Consider the following 26,993-nt stretch of genomic DNA (forward strand, 5'->3'; position numbering starts at 1 on the left):
ACTCCCTAGAGACCAAAATGGGGGAGGTGGTTGGCTCTCACAACTCGCTTATAGATGCTCATGTGGCCCTGGAGGATGAAGTAGCTGCCCTTCGCGATAAAATCAGCGACATGGAGGACAGAACCCGCAGGAACAACCTGAAGCTAAGAGGGGTCCCTGAGAACGTGTCCAACAGCAGCCTTCACGACTACACCATGGATGTTTTCAGGAAACTCCTTCCGTCGGCTGCTAGCTCTGACCTCCTCCTTGACCGGATCCATAGGATACCCAAACCCAGAAGTGCTCCTGAGGGTGCCCCTAGAGACGTGTTGATGCGAGTCCACTTCTTCCATATTAAAGAAGCCTTGCTGAAAGCAGCTAGGCCTTCTTCGGACACTGCTGAAGCCCTGGGGTCCCTACAACTCTTTGGGGATCTATCTAGAGACACGTTGAATAAAAGACGATCTTTTCACCCTATAACCAGTGTGCTACGTAAAGCTAATATTTTGTACAGATGGGGATTCCCCACAAAGCTGCTCATCTCAAGAGACAGTTCCACTATTGCTATATCTGAGGTTGAAGAAGGTATGAGACTACTTCAAAGGTGGAAGTTGCTCGAGCCTCCGTCTTCCTCCTCTCCTGAACACCGTCTTCAGCAGGACTGGTCGGTGGTGGAGAAGTGAGAAGCTTATAGTTTATTGTTCCTTACGTACTACCAGCTTCCCTTTAACGGATCTGGCCTATTATCCAAGTTCTAACCTGATGTTTAGGCGTTAACTGTATTGCTCTTTGTTTACCTTTGTTGTTTTTTTGCCTGCCTTTGTTGGTTATTCCAATGGGGGAGGGTAATAGCTCTGATCTAGGGGACCAGATTGGGTTTGGATTGGGGGATCTTCCCTAACACAGTCATTGCGTGACATTTCTGTAAAATTTTTTAGGTACTGCTTTCGATAAGAGTTAACGTGACTGCAGTGCCCTTATTGATTCCCTTAACTATGACAGTTATGCTATTTTATTCTCGCCTGAATAATCCTCTTGATTGTCTCTTTTCTTTATGCTGTCCTTGATAGAAAGATATTACCTTTGTTATGCTGTTATATTGACACTGTGGGGTAGGCTGCCACTACCCCCCCTTTAGGATGCCTGGTGTGGCGCCTTATTTTTGGCGTCTCACTTCACTGCCCTTGTGTTTGGTGTCTTCCCTCTTGTTTCTTCCCCCTCCCCCTCTTTCCAGGTCAATCTGTACACGCTGGGTCAGTAACTGCCTTCCGGACTGCCCCATGGTGAATTTTATTTCCCTAAATGCTAAGGGGTTGAACTCCCCCCAGAAACGGAGGTTAGCCTTAACTTCCTTCTTTAAAATGAAAGCCGGCATTGTAGCGCTACAGGAGACGCACTTTACTAAATCTGCTCCGCCCAAACTCTTTGACAATAGGTTCCCCCAATGCTACATGGCGAATGGACCTCTTAAAAAAGCGGGGGTGGCTATATTGATATCCTCCAAAATCACCTTCACTGTTGAATCCCAGGTTGCAGATCCGGAAGGCAGATACCTAATGTTGATTGGCAAGTTAGAAGACTCCGAAGTAACGTTGGTCTCATGCTATGCCCCTAACTCCGGACAACTTAAGTTCTGCAGGAAATTGTGTGCTCTAGTTAAGCAACACTCTAGAGGAGCGGTCATCATAATGGGGGATTTTAATATGGTGCTGGATGCTACGATGGATAAATCTAAACCTATTGGTGGTCGCCCCCTGTCCACACCCCCTCCGTCCCAACCATTAGGGTTCCGTAATCTATTAGGGGAATACGGTCTATTTGATGCCTGGAGAGCCAAAAACCCATCAGTGCGAGACTATACCTTTTTTTCTAACCCCCATCGCACATACTCTAGGATAGATTTAGTCCTGACTGACAAGTGGACTTTACAGTCTATTAGTAAGGCCCACATCTTGCCAATGACGTGGTCCGATCACTCCCCTCTACTAGTTAAATATGAGGCGAACTCCCGCAGAGTGCCCCCGGGCTCTTGGCGGCTGGGTGCCCATACCTTGTCAGATCCAGGAGCTTGTGAGGCTATCAAGTCTTCTTTGCTGAACTTTTTGGCCACCAACGAGCCAAGGGATACTAGTATCTTTAACCACTGGTGCACATTAAAAGCAGTAATTAGAGGCTCAGCCATTCAAGTTGCTTCTAGAATTAAGAGAGCACAAATGGCAGAAGCTAAGCAGTGTGAGTCAGACGTGATAAAGTTAGAGGCAGAACATAAAGCTAACCTGGGAAATAAGCAGACACTCAATTCTCTCCTTAGTGCCCGAGAAAAACTAAATGCATTAGCTCTTAGAACAGTCTCGAAGAATCTTTTTAAATTAAACCAGAGATTTTATGTGCTGGGAAACAAAGCGGGACGCCTTTTGGCTAGAAAACTTAGGGGACGTCAAGCCAAAGCAAGAATTCACGGTATTTATAACGCGGCGGGGTTAAAAATATCTGACCCATTTGAAATAGCCAATACCTTTGCTGAATATTACTCTGGGCTTTATAACCTGAAACGTGATGGTGAGACCCCCCAGCCCACGGTCTCTGAGATTGAAGCCTTTTTGGCTGATGTCTACCTTCCGAGCTTGGAGCCCGGCACAGTTGATACTTTATGCTCCCCGTGGAGTCTAGCGGAGGTTGAGGCAGCCATTGACTCTCTGCCTAGAGATAAGGCTCCGGGCCCGGACGGGTACCCCTCCACTTTTTATAAACATTTTAAATCTATTATAGCGCCCATTCTTCTTAACGTGTTTAATAAGGCCTCTGAGACGGGTAATTTTCCTAAAGAGATGTTAGAGGCTCAGATTGTCACTATCCCCAAACCAGGCAAGCCCCCTACAACAGTTCAAAATTTTAGACCAATAGCCTTATTGAACACCGACCTTAAACTATACGCCAAGCTCATAGCTAATAGATTAGGCCCCCTTTTACCTTCACTTATAGCAGCCGACCAGGTTGGCTTTGTCCCGGGCAGACAGGCCCCCGATAATACTCGGAGAGTATTTAATATTGTAGAGAGCTGCGAATTTGAAAAGACCCCCCTGTTAGTTCTGTCCCTGGACGCTGAAAAAGCGTTCGACAGATTACACTGGGGCTACCTTAATTCTGTACTGCTCAAGTTTGGGTTCTCCGGTAGAATTAGGGACTCCATTTTTGCACTTTACTCTTTTCCATCTGCGAGGGTGTTTAATAATGGATGTTTATCCAACCCGTTTAGCATAACAAATGGCACCAGACAAGGTTGTCCCCTCTCTCCACTCATATTCGCCTTAGCAATGGAGCCTTTAGCAGAGAAAATCAGAAGCTCCGCCCACATAGAGGGCCCTAAATTGGGAGGGATGAACCATAAAATTAGTTTATTCGCGGACGATGTTTTGTTGTGCTTACTTAACCCAGAGGCCTCTCTATGTGAGCTTCATAAAGTTCTGACTTCATACTCCAAGGTATCTTATTACAAATTAAACACCACCAAGACGGAAGCTCTCCCCATTAACATCCCTCTAGAGGTAGTTAGGCGGCTGAAAGATCAATACCGCTATGCTTGGCAACTGTCCTCAATTAAATATTTAGGTATTCATATCGCTAGAACCCCCGATATTTTTAAGTGCAACTACAAGCCTCTGCTGGGAGCAATGGAAAAACTGATAGGGGAGTGGGGCCTCCACGAAATGTCATGGCTGGGCCGTATCGCAGCGGCTAAGATGGTGCTGCTCCCGAAGATATTGTATTTGTTTAGGGCCATACCTAGAATCCCTCCTAAATCGTTTTTCTCAGAATTCAATAAACTATTTGCAAAGTACATTTGGAAAGGATCTAGGCCTCGCATAGCTAAGCGAGTACTTATTCTCTCCAAACGACTAGGTGGAGTGGCCTACCCGGACCTGTGGTGGTATTTCTCAGCTTGTCTATTGAATCAAGCAAGGGACTGGTTTGCGGCTGGACAGGTGAAGCCCTGGGTGACTATAGAACAGTCCTTCTTGTCTAATGTTCGCCTGTCGGAGTTATTCTGGTTGCCCAGGAAGAAGATTCCCTCGTGGGTGGGACCAGGCGTGGCAATCAGGGATACCCTGATACTTTGGCATGACTTAATAACCAAGAACCCAGAGGCCTCCCTGCCCAGTCCAGACCTGGCTGTCCTAACGATAGCATCTCTCATTCCTAACCTGAAACTAGATAACTGGGTAACAAATGGTATATCCACACTCAGGGACATCTGTCCGGTTGGCATTCTCATGTCCTTTACAGAAATTTCAGAGAAATTTAACATTCCAAGACATGATTTTTATAAGTATCTGCAGCTAAGGCACTGGCTGACCTCAAGTGTAGGAAGACCGGTAGTGTCACTTTCCTTTCCTAAAAGATTGGTCATGGTTTTGACCTCGCAGAATAATAAAGGGGGTATCTCGAGATGGTACACTGAACTGGTTAATAGACTACAGCCGGATAAATTAGCATCACAAGCCAGATGGGAGATAGATTTGGGTAGATCTCTCACCAGGGAGGACTGGGATTGCATTACCCTCTCCTGCTTTAGGATCTCTAAGTGTTTAAGCCATTCAGAAATGTTCTATAAACTGTACCACAGAGCCTATCTCACCCCTCATCGGCTACATATAATTTGGCCGTCAGTCTCCAACCTTTGCTGGAGGGGGTGTGGATACGTTGGATCTCTCCTGCATATCTTCTGGGAATGCCCAAAATTGCAGCCGCTGTGGGAGGAGGTGTTTGCCCTTTTGAAAGAAATTTTAGGTACACATTTGCCTATGGATCCTGTACTGGCCTTGCTCCATCTTTCTCCGTCCATCCCAGAACACAATACCTATTTGATGGGTCAGATCTTAATAGCCACTAAAGCAGCGATTGGTCAGTTCTGGAAATCCCCGGAGACTCCTGATATACATCTTATCCTAGGTAAAATTCATAAGCACTATCTATTTGAAACGACTGACTGCAGATATTCCTCATCCGCCAACTCTATACATTTTAAGTGGCTTAAGTGGGGTACCTATAGAGAGAAAAAAAATCTCCCGCTAGGAGTCTCCTTCCAAGTAGACTCTGCTCAGATTTTATCCACTAATTAAGATACGATACGACATACAGTACTGCCCTGGTTTCCCCCTTCTCTCTCCCCCCCTTCCCCCCTTCTGCCTGTCTTCCTGTGTGTCTGTCCTTGTGTCTTCTGGGTTGTCTTTTTTTTAACGTTTTGTTATGGATTCCCCACCCTTTAATTTAGTAAACACATCAGTACTATATTTGCTTGTGTTATTTTGACTTACTTGTACCTAACATTGCCTGTTTGCTTGTGTTATTACCTGTCGAGACCTCATGTGAGGTACCACATGTTTTCATTTGTACTGATTTAATAAAAACTATTCTTAAAAAAAAAGAATATATTGCAATGCAAAAATGAAAAATAACTTAAGCTGTGTACACACGGTGCAATATATTACTCATTGTCTCCTTTTCATCGGCGATGGTCGCTGATGTTCAGGAGACTCTGCCGGGGGAACTGCAGAGGGAAACAGTTGATCACAGGAGCAAGCTCCTTTGACTAGCGACCATTAGGAGTCTAGACACGGGAGCGTGCACCCAGCGATTTATCGCTGCAGTACAAACAAATCGCTGGCAATATGGTCGCTCAGCGACCATATTACCAGCAATATTGCACCGTGTGTACACAGATTTAGAATTCCATATTGTATATCAATCATTTTTGGCCAATTGATGTAGATTATTTGGTCATTTCTTTACAGTACCTTGCCCCTAATTGACAAAATTAGAAGCTCGAATGAGATTACAGTATGTTCTAGAATTTAAATGTATTTACCTCTCAGTAGTTGTTCTCAGAACTCACTTTGACATTTAAAAATACCATAATTTAATGGGAACATGTAATGTGTAAACCCAGAGGTCACCTTAATGCCTTTCTCCTGGGCTCCATTTTTGTCAAAAACGATCCTCACTAATGGGGTCTACACACAAGGAGATTTGTTAAACCTTGAGTAATGCAAGATCGCTCAGCAAGATCGCTCTGAGTGATCTGTCAGGGTCAGTGTTCAGAACACTAGCCATGCTCGGCGATTAACTAGATTTATCCAGCAGATTAATCAACAGGCGATCGCTCCGTGGGTATAGTTACCCTACATCGCTCCGTGTGTTAAGGCGATAGCGATACGCGGCTGTGCGCATCGCTATCGCTATGGAGCAATGTAGGGGCATTTTCTAAGTCATTTAGTAGATCTCCCTCAAATCGCCCCATGTGTATGCCCTATAAGGGTGTTATTTATGAAAGCTCATTTATCAAAGCTCGGGGAGTGATAATAATATTGCGAGAAATAAAGTACCAGCCAATCAGCTTCTGCCTTTCATTTTACAGAAGGGGTTTGAAAAATGAAAGAGGCTCATTGTTATTTACTTCAGCTCCCAATTTTTTACCTTTTCATATAATCAAGAAAGCCTCTCACTGTGTGGCAAGATCTAAGAATAAATACACAGGTAATGTCAATCTAAAATCCTTATTGCCTACTACAAGTTACAGATGCCACCCCTGTAAAAAGATAGCACAAGGGGCTTGTGTCGGAATATAAACTCCACATAGAAGTACTGAGAACGAGCAGGATTGGTTGCATCTTTGGGTATTGTTTGGCAGCAGAGCAGTGGTGGCTTCATAAATCATCAGGAAAGATGTGAAGGTACAGTAGCAACACTAGTCTCTTGTGCATATAGAAACATAAACTCACTATCAGCATCACATGTCATATGTACGGAGACAGCAGCCAATTACCTGATCTGGAGGCAGATGACTCCCTATAGTGACACTGGATGTTCAATCCTGTTCATTACTAGTATTACTAGTAAAGTGACTCTCTTTTCTCCCATAATACATTGGTGGCTTCACTGATTGGACATATTTCCCATATGAATGTAAGCTTTGTTATGAGCACAACACACTATAGTTTTTCTTTTCAGCTTAGCATTTATTTTGTTTTCCTTGCATGTCCCCGTTTTATGTGTGGTGTTTTTCCCGCTGCCTGGCACTGCAGAGCAATTTGGTGTCTCAAATAAACTATAACAACACCACCAACATCGCCTCTGAGTGTGACCAGCATGTGAAATGAGATGTAGCAAGAGTGCTGCATGCAGCAACATAACCCGCCGTGTGTTACCACTCTGGGAAATGAAGGAACAGATGGAAATGTAACTTGCGGATCAGTTTTCTGCTTTTTGTTAATTTACCCCAAGCTGCAGGACTGACCTCACTGACCGCAAATAGGTTTATAATTCTGTCCATGAAACTGGAACAAATCAGAACTGTTATCGTAAATAAAAAAACTTATGCTGTAGAACAATAGAAAGTAATGCATAATTACAGTTGTGATTTTCTGTGCATTTGTCAGAGGATATGAATGATAACTCACTAACTTTTCACTCATGATTAGTGGTTGGCTGAAGCCATGTATTCTCAAACTACTGTGTTTACTCTTTTTTAAATTCTAATGACAACATAAACTATCGAAATTAACCTGATCAAAAGTTTACATACCCCAGTTCTTAATACCGTGTATTGCCCCCTTTAACATCAATGACAGCTTGAAGTCTTTTGTGGTATTTGTGGATGAGGCTCTTTATTTTCTCATATGGTAAACCTGCCCATTCTTCTTGGCAAAAAGCCTCTAGTTCCTGTCAATTCTTGGGCTGTCTTGCATGAATTGCACGTTTGAGATCTCCCCAGAGTGGCTCAATGATATGGAGGTCAGGAAACTGAGATGGCCACTCCAGAACCTTCACTTTATTCTGCTGTAGCCAATGACAGGTCAACTTGACCTTGTGTTTTGGATCATTGTCATGTTGGAACGTCCAAGTACGTCCCATGCGCAGCTTCCAGGCCGATGAGTGCAAATTTTCCTTCAGTATTTTCTGATAACATGCTGCATTCTTCTTGCCATCAATTTTGACCAGGTTTCCAGTGCCTTTGTAGATCACACATCCCCAAAACATCAGCGATCCACCTCTGTGTTTCACAGTAGGAATGGTGTACCTTTCATCATAGACCTTTGTGGAAATCAAATTAAATTTAATTTCAACAGTCTCCTCTCCAAATGTAACGTTTATGGTTGTGGCCAAAAAGTTCAGTTTTGGTCTCATCACTCTAAATTATTTTGTTCCAGAAGTTTTGAGGCTGGTCTCTGTGCTGTTTTATTATTATTTATATAGAAGGCGCCACAAGTGTTTCGCAGCGCTGTACAAAGGAACAGTACAGGGAGACAAAACTTGGCATTACATTGAATAAATAACAAAAATAGAGTTCAAATAAAGAGTGTCACAGTTCAATACGCATTACAGCTTAAATATAAGTAGTGAAGACTCAATTAACATAGAACTAGAGGCTCGAAGCCAATGATGGAGATGAATATGCGGACAAAGATGGTCACTGAGTGTTTGAGTATGGGAAAGCTGTAAGTGAAATGTGAACAGAAGAAGGCCTTGACAACAGTAGGGAAGAGGGCCCTGCTCTGAGAAGCTTATAATCTAGAAGGAAGCGGAGACAGACATAGTACAAGAGGTGCAAGCAAGTGGGTGGTGGCTAGATAGCAGGATGTAAACAGGCAGGGGGTTTGAGATCCAGCCTCAGGACTAGTTTATGCAGCGGAAGGGTATGCTTTGATGAATAGGTGAGTTTTCAGTGCCCGTTTGAAACTTTGCAAGGTCGGGGAGAGTCTAATGGAGCGAGGGAGTGCATTCCACTGAAGGCAAAGTCCTGTACTCTAGTGTGGGAAGCAGTGATCAGGGTGGAGGAGAGACGACAGTTGTTGGGTCGACCGTAGAGGGCAGGAGGGTGTATGAGTGGAGTTGAGGTTAGAGATATATGGAGCAATGGAATTAGAGATGGCTCTGTATGTGAGTGTGAGGTGTTTGAAGAGTATTCTGTAGGGGAATGGGAGCCAGTGAAGATTTTGTTGAAGGGGAGTGGCAGGAGAGGAAGATAAGCCTGGGTGCAGAGTTGAGGACAGATTGGAGAGGAGCTAGTTGGGATTGAGAGAGGCCATTGAGGAGAACATTGCAGTAGTCGAGCTGTGAGATGACCAGTGAGTAGATGATAAGCTTAGTTGCACTCTGTCGAGAGTGACACCCAGGCAGCGGAGTTGGGGAATGGGGGAGATGATAGTGTTGTTAACAGTGATAGAGATATTCGTAGGGGGCATAGCTCTGGGAGGTGGGAAGATAATAAGTTCAGTTTTGTCCATATTCCGCTTCAGAAATCGATCAGACATCGAGGAGGAGATGGTAGAGAGGCAGGTGAAAACCTGAGAGAGAAGAGTGGGGGACAGATCAGGAGAGGAGAGGTAGATTTGGGTGTCCTGATTGCACCCAGAGAGGAGGTGTACAGAAGGGGGCCAAGGACAGAACCCTGAGGGACCCCCGACAGGAAGGATGGAAGGTGGTGAGGTAAAAGCAGAGACTGAGATGGAACAGTTGGAGAGGTAAGAGGAAAACCAGTCGAAGACCATGCCACAGTGGCCAATGTTTTGAAGTGTGTGGAGGAGGAGAGGGTGATCCACAGTTTCAAAGCCATCAGAGAGGTCTAAAAGGATAAGCAGGGAGAAGTGACCCCTGGATTTTGCTGAAAGCAGGTCATCAGTGACTTTCACTAGGGCAGTCTCAGTGGAGTAAAGTGGGCGAAAGCCAGATTGAAGGGGATCAAGGATGGATTGGTCAGACAGGTAGCTGGTGAGACGCCTGTAAACCAGCCATTCAAGTATTTTAGAGGCAAATGGGAGAAGAGAGATAGGGCAGTAGCTTGTGGGAGATAAAGGTTCCAAGTTAGTTTTTTTAAGAATAGGTGAGACCATAGCATTGTTGAAGGGTGAGGGAAAGATGCCAGTAGAAAGGGATAGGTTAAAGAGGTGAGCAAGGTGGGAGCAGCCAGTGGGGGAGAGGGAATGGAGGAGACAGGAGGGTCTTTTTATATCACTTCCCTGTTTTATAAAGTTAAAATACCTTTTCCCGCAGATCCTTTGACAATTCTTTTGCTTTCCCCTTAGCTGCTTTTCCCCACAATTATTTAGCTTTCCCCATTTCAGGAGACCAGAAACTAACTGACCTTTTATACACACACACACTGATTACAAGCAAACAGATCACAGGTGAGGATGGTTACCTTTAGTGGCCATTCAAACCTGTTTGTGTCAACTTTTGTGTATGTTATGAGGTAAAAATCTCCAGGGTATGTAAACTTTTGATCAGGGTTATTTGGGCCCCCTTTCCCCTTCTTGAATGCCCGGTGTCAACAGCACTGGCCGCACTACTCAACCTCTTCATTGCTTCAAGGAAAATGTGCGTCTTGTTTCTGACAAATTATACTTGATAGACTACAGTCCTGGAGACTGGAGATGCCACAGACCCCCACTGATGGCTGCCTTGTACGCTGTTGGCCACACATGGCTATAATGGATTTATTCCTTGCACTGACCATTGTTCATGAGATAATTAACAGTGGAACATAGTTTTCCCAACTCCAGTATAAATTTTGTAGTTTGAACACTTGCTTGTCTGGAAATATATATATATTTTTTTTAATGTCACCAAGTTTGACATAAGCTTGGCTGCCATCTGCTGGCTGGTCTTTGTAAATGTGGATTTTTCGCCGTTAAAGTCATGATCATTAGTCGTCACTTTGTGCAAACCAAGTGATGTCCCAAATTACTGCATGCAAATTCATGAAAGTATTAGATGCAAGGCATGTTTCCCTCCTTAGATCTTTCATCATTTTAATGATCATTATACTCTGATAGTGAAAGATCCTTAAAAATGCAGATGACAGAGTAAGGGAAATAAATGAACACTGGGGCAGGTGTGCAATGTTGCACTGAGGCATGGAGGGTCCACCAGTAAAATGCAGTGATAAGGGCCCAAGCTTAAGGGGTGTAGCCAGCTTAACACATGTCATGTGCATTGGTGTTTCTATCATGTATGCGGGCCCACCACACACCCACACACAGACTGTGCAGTAGACTCTGGCACAATGCCTATTGCGCTGTGGAGTTGTGACCCTCACCAACACCCCCCCCCCCCCCCCAAATCTGAATGCATTTTATAATGAGTCCCTAGTATACTTTTTAAGCTTTATAGTAACATGTTGTTCCCAAAGATTTCAGTTTGTAAGGGGGAAAACACCACCTAACTACTGTACAATTAGGGTAACGTTGTGTGGCTTCAGCAAGAGCTATCCATTGAAACCAGTGCTCAAAGTGCAAATTTAAAAGTGGTGGTATGGAAAAAGAAAGGATGTAGTTATGCGCGTGCTCAGGAAAAGGGGGCGTGGCCAATGGGAAGGGGTGTGTCTTTAAGTTTAGTGTACCACACCACAATAATAGGACCCTTGCACATTATGCCACACGGTATGAGCCAAAAGGTGCGGAAAGGAAGTGTATGTCCTGGAGGGGGACAACGGATAGCGGTCAGCAGCAGGAGAGGAGGAGGCAACAGTCGAGCGATGGTGCGCCGCACTGCCACTGCCCCACACCAGACATTCCTTGCAATTATGAAAAAATAAATAAGTAGACAGTCTGTGCAGAAGTGGCGGTATGCCATACCGGTGCATAATGCCCCACTTTGAGCACTGATTGAAACAATGAGTGGACACAATACAACTCCAGTAGGAATAGGGATGGAAGCACTGCGCTGAATTTATTGTCCTTATACCATGTACCAATTCACATGACCAACCCGTTTAATACAAAAATATTTATTTCTAAATGAAGATACTAATTTATTATGATGTCCATCACAAATTAAAATATGCGTATTAAATACATAAAAATATGATAATTTCAGAAAGAAATATAATGAAACGTATATATTTGACTAAATCATAAAACGGTTTCAATGACAATCCACACAGTAATATATATCCAGTTCAGATTTTGCACCTGCACAGGTCCTCAGAATTGTGCCCGGTTAAAAAAAAGTCACTTTTAAATATATGAGATAGTTGAAAAGATGGTACAAAGTGTGCCGCAAATAGCCGCTGTGGTACCGGGCTCACGATACTCACAGCAGGTGTCCCAGTGGTAGTAATGAGTGGGAAGGTGAAGCGCTACCTGCTGAAGCACTCCAGGAGTGCTTCAGCACCTGCCAATTACAGGCCCTAATTACTCATGTATGTGTTTTATTCCCTATAACGCTTGTGTTGGATGGGACAATTGTAAAAGTGGTAGCTACTAAAATATAAACCAAGATTTATAATACTGGTAAATAATAGGTCATCTCCTGGTTGGTAGTAAAGTACAAACTATTCAAATGTCTACAGAAAATCGGTTATCTATGTTTAAATAAAATAAAATAAATTAAGCAAATTGTGTTTTATACAGTAAGTCATCTTTAGGGTAAGTTATGTGGTAAAGGACAAGATTTGCTTCTATTTGTTATATTATAGGATTAGCAGCTTCAAGCACTAGTTTTACTGATTTACATTAGCCATGAATTGGTCTTGGTCTACCAAACCAAGGCGCCCCCGTGTCCCCAGGCACCCAGTTTGGGAACCACTTGGTTGGGTAATTTATTGAAATGAGGCTGCCTTGCAGGAGATCACAGGAGGTCCTGCTGCAAAGCCAGGATTTTTGCGCTTGTGCTGTTAGTGCCACAAGGTATCCATAGGTTGAAGTGAAGTGATGGCACATAAATACTGCCGTCCTTGAGTAAAGACATTTCTGGAAGTTTTGTAGAATGCTCTGTGTAAGCAGCCTTCTTATTTCTATCTTTTTTTTTTCCTTTTTCAGACTGGTGGAAGAATTCATGCTGCTTGCAAACATGGCAGTTGCTCACAAGATTTACCATCACTTTCCAGATGAGGCACTGCTTCGCCGCCACCCACCTCCACAGACCAAGCTGCTGAATGACCTGATTGAATTCTGTGACCAAATGGGACTTCACATCGACTTCACAGATTCTGGCACTTTGCATGTTAGTAAGACTGTAGTTAAATATTTGGTGCAGATGTAACTGTGTGTCCAGTCTGGCAGAAAGTTTTGGCAGACTGAACAGATTGGGGAGTAGGGTGGCCAGTTCCAGGATTGGCTGAATCCCGGGATTTGGCCCTAAAATCTGTGATATTTGAATCTTGGTATTGATCGAATGCCAGGCAGGTCCTGCCTTGGGTGTGTGGCTCTGCACAGTGTGACGTGATCAGAGGTCACACTGTGCTGCCTTCCAGCCGCACCAGTTCTGGGCAACGTACCATCCGCTTCCCTCCTGCTGCAGTGATCTCCTCCCACCTGCTGCTTGGACGCCTGTCACTACTGGACAGCCTAATGTAAGTAATACTGCGGGGCGGATGGTGGAGTGGGAGAGAGATACTGCACAGATACTAGGGTGGCCTAATCCCGGGATTAAGCATTTTTCAATCCCGAAGCCCAGTTATTTAAAAAATGCCTTGGGATTGGCCACCCTACTGGCAAATCTGTACACCCTAAATGACTGACTCAAACCTTCCAACAGGTATTAAATGAGTGTCCCTCTTTAACATTAGAAGAAAAGGGTGTATGTTTTAGCCTTATGGCTAAAAAGAACAGGCGCCTATTGGAGTTTTGTGCCAAGCAGCTCCCATTGGGGGGTATCAAGTCCCCAAAAAGATGCAGATAGGTAAAGAAGTGGTGGAGTGCTATGTAAGTAGGATCAATTAGGTATTACAATTGTTAATAACATTTTATTCATAAAAATAATTCTGTAAAATAAATGAATAATAATAGCAGCAAGTGTATTGTACAATTTACAACTAATAATAGGCTAATAAAAGGACAGGAGAGGTTGTATACTTATTTGTATGGCGTCCCACTTGTTCTTATTATGCTCTGTAAAATGGCTAATGCACAGTTCCCTGGTATGGATCCGTACTTCATGGTGTGAAGCATGCATTACTTCTAATCAGCAGATGCCTTTCAATACATTGTGCCACCAAGAATGGAAGTTTGTGTGTTTTTATGGCAGGTCGTGTCTGAATGCGTGTTGTCCAATATGGTAGATTATTTTGCTCATTACGTTTCTTTGCAGAAAAGCTTGAATGAACAGCTTGGGACTGATGAGTACGCGACTGCACGCAAGGAAGTCCTGACCAACATGTGCTCCAGACCTATGCAGGTAATGTTCTTTCTTCATCCCCTTAGTTATAGGTTAGAATTTGCAGAGTTTAATACAATATATGTACATAGAAACATAGAATTTGACAGCAGATAAGAACCACTAATTGCAGTGCCCACAGATACTCAGCTGCAGCCTACATTTACCTTGGGTTCATGCTTGCACCCTTTTGAGGTGCGACTAGAAATCCATTGTAAGTAGGGCATTCACTTACTATGATCACCATAAGCGCAGTACTACAGTACTTAGATCTGGGCAGTGCCCTCTACAGGGGTATTTAACATGCAGCATGACCTGCCACAAATGTTGTGAAACTACAAGTCCAAGCATGCCCTGCCACCGTTTTGCTATTAGGGAATACTAAAACTATGACTGGGCATGCTGGGATGTGTAGTCTCACAACAATTGTGGCAGGTCAAGCTGCATGTTAAATACCCCTGTAGAGGGCACTGGCCAATCCACTTAGGAATCAGTATTTCCTATTCCATTCATATTATTGTATTGTTTCCCTACCACCTACTGGGCTATGATCTGGAGATAGGAGGGAGTTATATATGGAGCAAGTGGTTTCCTTTTCTTATAACTCAACTCCATGGTATGTGGTAGGCTCTCTGTATATGCAGACCCACCAGTTTTATATAAAAAAAAAACAAATAAACAAGGATTTTTTGCTAATTTTTAATGTTAAAAATCTTGCCTACAAGTAGCGCCTGTGATATAATATGTAAGGTGAAAAAATTGTCCACGCCTTCAGATTATTCATATATTATAATGCTCATTTCCTATTCAAATGATCATAGATAAATTAGGATACAGTATGTATAATTTGATAAACTGTATGTTCTATCTAAGCTTTCTATTTTTGCCTCCCTTCTTTGTAGATGGCAGTATATTTCTGTACTGGAGTCCTGAGAGATGAAACCCAATTTAGTCACTATGCATTGAATGTTCCGCTATACACTCACTTCACCTCTCCTATAAGACGCTTTGCTGACATCATTGTCCACCGGCTTCTCGCTGCATCCATTGGTGAGTCAGACAAGACGTAATCTCATTCAGTTCAGCGCCTGAAATTTTGGGGGCGTGACCTTCAAATTTACGGCACACGTGTGAGGCCGCACCCCCATTTTGACGCTGCTCCCCATCTGACTGCGGGGAATAGATGCTGTGTGCATGCGCACAGCATCTATTTCCCGCTGGGAAGCAGGTTGCAGCTGGAACTACTACCCCCCCCCACACACACACACACACACACACACACACACACACACACACACACACACACATCATGGACCGGGATGTTCCCGCGGTAAACGGGACAGTTGGGAGGTAAAATATTGTTTACAAGTATTCAGCAATTAGTGATGCTCACCGGATTTACATCTGTTGGCATCTTTGAATTGCTATGTGAATAAGATGCAGAATGAGACTACTTCTTAAAATGATATGCGGCATGCCTATATTCTGTGTGACTGCATAGAAAATGGAATGCTGTATTATGCATATACAGCCACATTCGCGCACAGAATGTAATAGAGATAGTAAGTGGTGAAGGACTAATGGGCGTTAAGTTGATTTGTTAACACCCGCTCAGATGCTGCCCGGCTGTTCCCGACCCGGTGTGCAGCCTGCACAGCATTACTCACAGCAGCAATCACTGTGTGTGGCCAGGAGATGTCGGGCGGCCAGCCGGTTCCAGCCTCACTGTGACTTCCGTGACTATGTGAGGCCAGGAGAGGTTGGGCAGTGATCGGGTTCCGTCGCCTAGGTCATGCTGCAGCGTTGCACCTACGGTGCTGGAATCCACTCGCCACCAGACCTCTCCTGGCTGGATATGACACAATCACCTCTCTCCGGCGTCACACCCGCCACCTGCTTCCATTCCACTGCCGTCTGCCCCGCTCCACTAAAGTTAGGCAATTTGGGGGACGGGTGGTTCTCCTTTAGGGATGCCAATCTCGGGATTGAGCATTTCCCGGGATTGAAAAAAATGCCCCAGGATTGGCAACCCTAGTCTGTAGCTCATAAAATACTGTTCATTAGAGCACATTTACATAGGCATTAGTGGAGAATTTACTGTAACTCCATTATACGCGCAACGGGCACATCCGCTCTGCCCCCAGTTTTACTAGTGTATGAGACATCCAAAAAGTTCAAATAAAATGTTCTTTTCCAAGTACATATAACTACTCACCCTCCTTTTCCTGCACTTTAAGAGTTCCAACCATATGAATGTATTGTTTAAAAAATGCTTTTATTTATGTTCTATTACTCTGGAAGGGTGGAAAACTGTGCTTGTGTACATTATTATTTATTTATTTTCATTGTGTCTTGAGGGCGGTTTGTCAGGGATCACAGTGCCTTCATCCACCTAAAAATGGAGTTATAGTGGCATTAATGACATTGGGACTCCGCAGCATCACGTTTCCTCATCTAGCCCAGTGATGACTAACCTTGACACTCCAGCTGTTGTTGAACTACACATCCCAGCATGCCCTGCTACAGTTTTACTACTTGGCCATGGTTAAACTGATGCAGGGCATGCTGAGATGTGTAGTTCAACAACAGCTGAAGTGTCAAGGTTAGCCATTACTTATCTAGCCCTGAATATACTTGAGTGAGCTGACCGGTCCCATGCAACGTTGCTAGTGTTGGGCATCTTTTTGACAAAAATTTGTATTTGCAACATGACTGACCCTCCAGGAGACCGTGCTGATTAATTTGATATAACTGAGTCTGTATATGTAGCAGCAACTTGTATTGGGAAAAAAGCTGTGGCTGCTACAATGTAGCACTTCCTGTACAGAGACTCAGTCTCACACAGGTATACAAGTGTCATATATCACATTAATCAGCACAGTCTCATGGTGCACAAAAATGATGCTTAGCGATAGAAGTCTCCTGTGACCTGGCGTGCTGAGGGGCTCTTTGGTGTCAGTGCAGCAAAGATGGATGATGACACATCTGTATGTCATTTTTTGGTACTTGTATTAGCAGGGCGCCCACTGAGCAAATTGCTTAGTGGGCGATTCTGCATAAGAGCATCACATCGTATGGCCCGTTTTAGTGCGATGCGATCTTTCTATGTAATTTATTCACTGCTCTCTTAACCCACGGCGGATCGCATCGCACCTCCCGCAAAATCGCATGTGATTTTATAGGGTGAGATGCCATTACATTAGCTATACACTTGTATGACATGCAATGAGGTTTTACGCACCCTCCACTATCCACACCACTACGAACGGTTGCGAGCAGCGGCGGAACGCGTCCTCCCGATCTTTTCATACACCCACTATCCACGTCTGTGTGGAGATGATTCTATATAGTGTGGCGAGCGTAGTGAGCCACCGAGCCTGAAGCGTGGCGAGTAAAGTAATCCGCGTCCCCGTTCTATATAGTGTGGCGAGCGTAGTGAGCCACCGAGCCTGAAGCGTGGCGAGTAAAGTAATCTGCGTCCCCGTTCTATATAGTGTGGCGAGCGTAGTGAGCCACCGAGCCTGAAGCGTGGCGAGTAAAGTAATCCGCGTCCCCGTTCTATATAGTGTGGCGAGCGTAGTGAGCCACCGAGCCTGAAGCGTGGCGAGTAAAGTAATCCGCGTCCCCGTTCTATATAGTGTGGCGAGCGTAGTGAGCCACCGAGCCTGAAGCGTGGCGAGTAAAGTAATCCGCGTCCCCTCGCCACGCTTTGGGGTGGCGTGCATAGTGTGTGGGGGGGGGGGGGTGCCTAAAACCTCATTGCATGTCATACAAGTGTATAGCTAATGTAATGGCATCGCACCCTATAAAATCTCATGCGATTGCATGGGATTTTGCGGGAGATGCGATGCGACCCACCGGGGCCAAGAAAGCAGTGAATAAATTACATAAAAAAAATCGCAGCACACGGCGCTAAAGCGGCCCATGCGATGAGATTTCCCTACGCTATTGTACATATGCTAATTGGGCGCCCTGCTAATACACAAGTACCCTTTTTTTTTTTGCAGAGAATGTACTTGGTGATAAACAGGAGAAAGCTCAACCAAAATGGAATGATAAATGTTCATCATAGAGGTGTGCTTCCATGCCCATATTTTAGATCAGTGGTCAGGGAACGCGGTCCTCATTACCCCACATAGTGCATGTTTTGCTGGTAACCCAGCAGGTGCACAGGTGTACTAATTACTCAAGACACATTTTATAAGGTCCGCAGGTGGAGTTAATTATTTCAATTGTAAATCTGTGAGGAGACCTACAAAACATGCACTGCGTTGGGGTAATGTGGACCGAGTTCCCTGACCACTGTTTAGATTAAACAGCTTGTTTGATGTGACTAGTCGCCATGTTACTGACACCTTCCAGTATGCTGACCAGAGAACAGTCTCCTACTTTGCAGGCAAAGTACAGTACATGGTCTGTATAGATACAATTAGTGTTGGGTTGCTGATGGTTGTGTCTGTGTTTCAGGAAGTGGACCAGCGGTGACCTTGCCACAGGCAGCAATACAGACACAGGCGGATCGCTGTAATGATCGCAAAACTGCATCCAAGAGGGTGCAGGAATTAAGCGCAGAGCTATTTTTCTCTGTGTTTGTAAAGGTGAGACTTTACTTGTATATTGTTAAAATTGCGTAAGCATCTTTTTTTTATAAATTCTTTATTTATAGTTTAGTAACCATACGTAAGCACCTTTTTAAAGTATAGATATAGTGGATGAACACATTTGCGAATGTAAAGGCCCCCTTACACTTGTCCAACTTATCTGAGAGACAAGTTGGACCTGATTGACTTGTGATCGTATGTGCAGGAGGATCAATCTCTTGGTTAGACCCAATGCGCACGGGAACGTGAATTGGGTCCTACAGCATCATACACATCAGATTTTGACGATAAATTGGCCCAATCCATTTGAATTGGGACAAATCGGACAAAATCTCACAAGTTTAAGAGGGACGATAAATTTCTTTTATTATTCAGACATAAGGTGCTGTAGTTTTTTCCCATCATATCATAAAACCATAAATTGAAGGTTTGTGGGGCTGCTGGTTCCCTCATTCACATCAGCATTTTACAGTGCAGCAGTATGTCCTGGGACTATTTAAATAAACGTTAATAAATTGTTTTGTGTTCTACATGATTCGCTCTTATTTACTGACCTATAATACACAATCTGGCCTGCTACACATTAGTATTTTACTTACAGCTACCAGGCGTAGGGAGCCATATCTGCCATATACAGTAACTGCATACAGAAGTACAGTACCTCTATTGTCAGTCTGGAACATCCGCATCTTAGCCTAGTGGGCTTCTCTTCTATAAACTATTGCAAGAACTCACTACTGACTTGTATACAGAACTTAGTATCTTTCTATACAGAAAATGTCATTTGTCTGACTTTTGAGGTTTGCTTCACCTTTTCCAGGAGTGTGGCCCATTGGAGTCTGAGGCAATGGTTATGGGGGTCTTAAATGAAGCATTTGATGTTTTGGTCTTGAGATATGGTGTCCAGAAGCGGATCTATTGTAATGTAAGTTTGTCACACGAATCTAGACACTGCTCCTATTATGTTGCTCTGTACATATTGTACATAATATACCGACCAATAGCGGAGAACTCCTGTATTAAAGTGACATCTTGTGCCCCTTCCAGGCCCTGCCTCTTCTGAACTCACACTTCCAGCAGGTGGGAAAAAAGCCTGAGCTGACACTTGTATGGAAGCCAGAAAATGATGGAGATGAACCAGTTCAACAGGTGAGTAGTATTATGCTAGCAGATACCAATTAGACCCTAGGGTTTCACTGCTTCATATTCTTTTCACTGATCTGTGAGAGGTTAATGTCCTTGTATCATAACCAATTTATTTCTAATTGTATTTATTTTACAATTTTTTTTTTTTTTACGTATCTATGAAACTGAGCTGGCAACAGATTAATTGCCTATTATAGTATTAAATGTAGTTATTAACCTGAACAGATCAAGTTGGTGGACTTAAGTCTTATTATCGCATTGGCCTTTGTATCTCTCTCTCATAAGACATGGAGTACTAAAGTGCAACAGTGATTAGTAATGCGTATGTCTGCTTATGGGGAGGGCATAGGAGGAGTTCATAAATATCTGCACACATCAGTTTCTGTGATTAATGCCACTCTCTGGGTGATGACTTAGACATTATCCCTTTTTACAAAACTAACAATGATGTAATGAAATAAAACGGTTTACACTTATTTGTACACATATTGTATGCAAAAAGTGGAGTAGGCTTCATGTATGATAATATTTTAAGAGTTTTAGTAGAGTGTTTTCAGTTCATAGTAATTACAAGTGTGCCCTTTTTTAATTCCCCCTACAGGTAATTAGCATCTTCACCCTATTAGAGGTGGTCCTGAAGTCTGACAACGTGCCTTTGAAGTACGTAGCACTGCTAAAAAGACCAGGGGATGCAAACTGAGCTTGCTGGACCAGAGAGAAGACTTGCCATGGCATGGTGTGAAGAAGACATCTCCTGTTCCGACTTTTTCATACTTTACTTTACTTGCCAAAGCCCTCCTTAGCATACAATGATATACTTCCACCTGTTTCATCCTGCTCACTTCTGGCCATGGGGTGGAAAGTACTGTATGATGCGTTTGTCATTTACTAGATCAAGGTTTAGTTAGTTTTATTATTCCCCGGTACTATTTTATTTAACATTTTTGGTCTGGCCAGGAGCATGGATTTGGAGTGGAATCTCTTAAACTTTGCTTTTATTATAATTATTTTTTTTAAATGGGGAAAATAATATCATCATTCTGTCATCTCCAAATGCATGAGAGAACCAATGCCGCCTGTGACTGAATTAACTATTCACATTTTTAGATTATTTTTTAAAATGTTTTATTTGTGTATGAACTGGTGAATGGCCGAAGACTGAAGAAGGCTTGGCCAGATTTTAACAAAATGTTTACAACCCTAGATTTTGCACTATAACTGAGCGATTTTGTGGGAAGTTACCACATTTTATGATGTAACAGAACTAATTTCATGTGACCACTTCTCCAGAAAGTGCACATATTATTCCTAGGTGACAAGCCGATACGTTACACCCTAGAATTCCTAGCACCTCTGCACATTTTATGAAATTTAAGTTTTTATTAGAAATAGCAGATTTAGCATCCTAATTAAACACTGCTCATCTTCATTCGCCTAGATAGTTGTGTATACATGAGCGTGACTAGTGGGTATTTATTTTTCTTAATCCATAAAAAATGACAGCTGCTTTATAATTTGCAAACATGTGATAAAGTATTAGCGGAGTTCTCGAATAGGATGTTCTCCTGGTCTGAGATTCAATAAAAAGATCTGCTCTGTGCGTGTTTTATCTTCTCATATATTGTTCAGTGCACACACACTGATATGTTACTGCAGTATTGCTGCAAAGTTTATAATTATGTGCTTATAATAATCTGATAAAGAAAAAAAAAACAGCAAAAAAAAAAAAAACCCTATTTCCGCTTAAAGCCCGATATACACCTTTCCGACAGTTTTCACACTGCATCCACCATATATACAAAATGATCTGGTGTATGATGGCATGCTGTATTGTTTTGCGTGCTGCATATAACTATGCTATGTCAGCCATTGAATCCATTTTGAGGCCCAGGCGCCCGTATCATCCAGAAAACCGAGTTGGCCAGACAAAGATACCATCTGATATTATACATTTTTCTGGTAAAAGTCTCCACCCTATTTTACATTTGAAGCTGTTTTATAAATATTTAATTGGTAATTGGATTTTATGTTTGTGTAAAACAAATATTCTTGTTTGGATGTATTACACATCTACCCTTTATATTTCTCTTATATGTTATAACACAGTGGTTCCCAAACTCTGTGCCGTGGCACCCAAGGGTGCCTCGGGACATTTGCAGGGGTGCCCTGGCTTGGTGGTTCAGGACCATTTTAAATTATTCATGGTCCATTTAAATAGGCAAATTTGTGTCTTCCAATGCAAAATATGTGAATAAACAAAAGCAAATCCGTTCCTGCACCACATATCTGGATAAACTATAAACACAAAGGACTTAACTTACGTTTTTATGAATTTCTCAATAAGAAACTTTGGTACTTGTGTAGTTTCATGGCAACAGGCTACGCTAAGTTTTCAGCGTAGGCTAAGCTACATTGTCAGTGTAGCCCAATGGCTGCTTAGCATAGTCAGCGTATTGTCCCCGCGGCAGCCCTGCGTAGTGAATGTAGTGTCCCAGTCAGGCACCATAGTCACCTTACTGTCCCTGCAAGCTGCAGCTCTGTCCCTGACCATATCCCCTGTGCTGGCGGACGCCGGCGGAGAGGCTCTCCATTTGCCTGGAACTATACCACAGTTTTTTAGTTCAGTATGCTAAAACTAGAGATGTGCAGGCTCTGATTTACTCTGATTTCAAAGCAGGATCTTATTGGCTATCCCAAACCACATGACAGTTGTTGACAGTTGATAGCCAATAAGATCCTGCTTTGAAATCAGAGTAAATCAGAGCCTGCACATCTCTAGCTAAAACTGTCAGGAAATGCTGGGATGTCATTTTACAGAAGCTAAATGCCACAGGTTGCCTACCTATGCTGTACTGTTTCAGCAGTATACCCACGTCGGCATTGTCCCATCCACATATACTGTACAGTAGTTTATAATAACGGAACACATGCAATTTATTGACAAACACAATATTATGTGAATTTTCACGATCAATAGGTCAACATTCATTGGATCGACCACTGAAGGTCGATATGGCTAATGCCAACAGGGTTGGGTTTTTTCACATTTTATTGAACCGGCGGGTGGTATTTTATGCCTTACCATCCACTACAGCGTGTTTGGAGAATATAATAGTGTGCCTGAAACACGGCGGGCACACCAGTACACTTTGATGGTGTCCATGTCGACATTCAGGATAAAAAAAGGGAAAAACTGATGTCAACCTTCCCATTGACAACCTATTGCTTTGGTCAATGCATGAAATAGCTAGACATGGCTATGTTGACCTTCAGTGGTTGACCCAATGCATGTTGACTCAATGACACATACCCATACCTCACCATATGAAGCTGGGGTCGTCACATCACATACCTGCCATACCCTGGACGATGACCAAGAGTATTTGAACGTTCATTGACCATGTAAAAGCTTCAAACGGTATAAAGCGTAAAAGGATCAAAACACAATATATAGAATGGTGTCAGAAAATCTGTGGGGCTACAAAGCCCAATTCCCCACGAGATCTAATAAAGGTGTACCAAGTTTAGTTTTTTTTATTTAGTACACAAAATCCAATGGCAAAAAAAAATAAACGGCAACACGGCATGACGTTACAAGGTCGCAGACTGGCACACAGCCGGGGGGGAGGGGGCGCAGCCGAAGCCGGGCTGATGTTGAGTTCAGCAATCAACTCAGTGGCACTGCCTGACGCTAAGCAGCGGCAAATCCTGAGAATTTTCCGGGTTTGCCAGTCTGGGCACTGAAGCATAGCCCAGAAAATTCTCGGGAATGCCAGGGAAGATATTTAGCCACAACTTTTCAGCGAATCTGAGGCTTTTTACCCTGCCAAATAAAAGTACCACAAATCGATTGAACAGTATGGAAGAATGTCATTGCTACAACAATCAGAATCGTTTTAAACAAGTAGAGCAGCCTGGGCAAAATATTAATTTTTGACAGTTAATATGACCAATCCAAGAAATTCTGTACAGAGGGGAGGCCCAAATAGCCAAATCCATTTTTATGAAATGCAGAAGGTGAAGTAAAATTAGCAGCATAGAGGGGATTGTACAATTTTGTTATCTGGATGCCATCTTGGCAGTTTTAACAATGCTATTTAAAATAATGAGAGCAGCTCACTCTCCTTGTGTCTAAAGAAACAAAACCCTGGATTAAGGGCCTAATTCAGACCTGATCGCAGCCCATCGATCAGTTAGCACCTTCCCCACCAGAGTGAAATCCCACCCATGTGCATAGTTGCAAATGGCTTTGCAGTGGTGCAAAGGGGGAAAATCATTTGCCATCAAATGGATATATATATATTTATATATATAACAGAGAAAATATAGGTGCGCTGACACCTGTAGTCCTTAGTAAGACAGTCTGTAAATCAGTGTCCTTAAAAGCACACACTAGTCCTGGTATAATTCTTGGACTGCAGCTCCCCTCCTGTGATCCCGATTCCCACGGGGTCTCTTACAACATCTCCATCTACAAAAATAGAGGGGGCGCCTGATAGTGTAATATCAATTTTAATCAAAAACGTGTGCAAACAATATAAAAGCAATTATGCAGAAAGTAGTGCCCGTACCAAGGTCTCCCTCTGGTGTGGGCTGGCTACCACAAGATTTCACAATAAACCACTGGCAAGACAGCTCGCAATGATGGACTCACGGGACCCTCAAGATCTCCACAGGCTCTCCCGGCTGGCTGCGACTTTGCGCTCAGCACACACACCCGGCAGGCAGCTCGGACCACCAGCAGCGTCTCCAGCAGCAGAGTCGTGTCACACAAGCCACGCCCCTACGCGTTTCATCACAGGACTTCGTCAGTGGGGTCTTGAGACCTTGGTACGGGCACTACTTTCTGCAAAATTGCTTTTATATTGTTTGCACACGTTTTTGATTAAAAACGATATTACACTATCAGGCGCCCCCTCTATTTTTGTAGATGGAGATATATATATATATATATATATACAGTAGAACACCGTCACTCACTCCTTCCAAAAGAATCTCAAGGCTACTCAGAGGTGCATATTTGCAACGTTTCGGGCTTTTTTTTATTAAGCCCGTCGTCCGGCAGTACAGATTCTGTACTGCCTGAAGACGGGCTTCATAAAAAAGCCGGAAACGTTGCAAATATGCACCTCTGAGTAGCCTTGAAATTCTTTTGGAAGGAGTGAGTGCCGGTGGTCTACTGTATATGACCTTATTCTCTCCGGGCACCTTCATGCTGCAGCAGAGAGCAAGTGCCGACAACTCGCTACACATATATATATATATATATATATATATATATATAATTTTGTGGGCTTTGATAGATGTCTATTTATAATGCCCCCAAAGTACCTGTGCCAGCGACGAGTGAGGGAGAGTGCGGTGAGACACGGGCAGGTGGGCCGCTACTCAGTGCACGCTGTGGGGCATCGGCGTCTTATGCCGGCGTCTGCACAGGCTGGCCCGCCCCACGTCCGGTTATTACTCCACGGACGGAATACACTCTTCCCGCTGTCCCGGCATACTCTTTTCCAGGCGGCAGGTCCAGCGATGCAGGTGCTGCAGCTGCAAATTAGCAAGTTAATACGGTGGCCCAGCAGCGAGACTCAGGTCTGTGGGTGCTCGGGCCCTTGAGCACTCACAGAATCTGCGACTATGTCAACGGAATGGACTAAATCTGACAAATGGCCTATCACTGGGTGAGCAGAGGAACTGTAGTTTCAGTGATGACACTGTACAATTTCTAGGGGATGCGGTCATTTGGTCTACTGCATTATGGTCGACAGTCATTAGGTCGAATCCATTAGGTCGACATGCTAAAAGGTCGACATGGGAAAAGGTCGACATGATTCTAGTTCGAAAGGTCATTAGTTCGACAGGTCATTAGTTCGACAAGGTCATTAGTTCGACATTGTCTATGTCGACATTCACAAGGTCGACATGGAGTTTTTCACTGGTTTTTGAGCCAACATGTGCCGACAGGCGGTATTTCATGCCCTACCATCCACTAGGGCGTGGTGGGAGAATAAAATAGTGTGCCGAGCGTAGCGAGGCACCGTGCCCGACGCATAGCGAGCGCAGCGAGCGATGCGAGGGGATGCAGTGCACTTTAAACTGTGTCCATGTCGACTGTGTTGACATTCAGGTAAAAAAACAGTGAAAAACCCCATGTCGACCTTGTGAATGTCGACATAGACAATGTCAAACTAATGACCTGTCGAACTAATGACCTTTCGACCTAGAATCATGTCGACCTTTTCCCATGTCGACCTAGAGTCATGTCGACCTTTTAGCATGTCGACTCGTGGATTCGACCTAATGACTTTCGACCATAATGCAATAGACCAAATGATCCCAACCCATTTCTAGAAATGTACAGGACAAACTGACTTATTTACAATACTTTGATGTTATTGCTAAGTTATTCGGCACAGAAGAACTCAGTTCTCTATGCTTGGATGTATTTTATAAAATATTTAGTAAATAATATTACTTTATAATTAAATGTAATAGTGCCTCCTAGTGATTCAATTAATGTTTAAATTAAGTATTAGTAACTCAAAAGGTTACAAACAATTTATTTCATATGTGACCAACAACTCTATTTGTTTGAATATAAATATATTTTCTGAATAAATCCTGTATTTTGCAAGCATCAATTTTATTGCTAAATTTCATTTGATACTTTATATATTTTTATGGCATTTTTATGCCAAAAGACGTGAAATATGAGTTGAGCTGCAATCCTTCTATGAACCTGTCCCTGACTGAGATTACCAAGAAGGCCCCCAAGGTCTTAAGCCCAATGGCTTCTTCCTCTTTGTAGAAGCTTAGAAGTATAAAGTGCATGGCATGGATAATGCAGGGAGGTAACCTGGGCTATCTGAGAGTGAAGAGAAAATGTGAGATATAGGTCCTTATTCTGGTTGACTCCAGAATTCGTATAATCCCCACAGGGCAAGATGTATCAAGCTTCAAAAAGTGATAACATGGAGAGTGATAAACAGCCAATCAGCTGCTACGTGTCATGTTACAGGCTGGGTTTAAAAAAAAAAAAGACAGGTAGGAGCTTTTATCACTTTTGAAGCTTGATACATCTGGCCCACAGTATGAAGACATGGAAAGGCAGAAAGG

The 26,993-nt window shown here is 43.3% G+C and overlaps 1 protein-coding gene across 2 annotated transcripts in view; it reads left to right on the forward strand.

The window, feature by feature from the left end:
- DIS3L2 (DIS3 like 3'-5' exoribonuclease 2) overlaps positions 1 to 21,480 on the forward strand; it is a 291,824-nt gene extending 270,344 nt beyond the window's left edge. For both annotated transcript variants that reach the window (XM_083177472.1, XM_083177474.1), the window contains 7 exons: positions 12,798 to 12,981; positions 14,068 to 14,154; positions 15,036 to 15,183; positions 18,601 to 18,731; positions 19,555 to 19,659; positions 19,782 to 19,883; positions 20,482 to 21,480. In XM_083177472.1, coding sequence (XP_083033598.1) covers positions 12,798 to 12,981; positions 14,068 to 14,154; positions 15,036 to 15,183; positions 18,601 to 18,731; positions 19,555 to 19,659; positions 19,782 to 19,883; positions 20,482 to 20,580 — 856 coding nt within the window. In that variant the 3' untranslated portion in view covers positions 20,581 to 21,480. The remainder of the gene's footprint in view (positions 1 to 12,797; positions 12,982 to 14,067; positions 14,155 to 15,035; positions 15,184 to 18,600; positions 18,732 to 19,554; positions 19,660 to 19,781; positions 19,884 to 20,481) is intronic.
- Positions 21,481 to 26,993: the final 5,513 nt, after the last annotated feature.

Source organism: Crinia signifera, chromosome 3 (genome assembly GCF_055691185.1).
Source record: "Crinia signifera chromosome 3, ASM5569118v1, whole genome shotgun sequence".
NCBI lineage: Eukaryota > Metazoa > Chordata > Amphibia > Anura > Myobatrachidae > Crinia > Crinia signifera.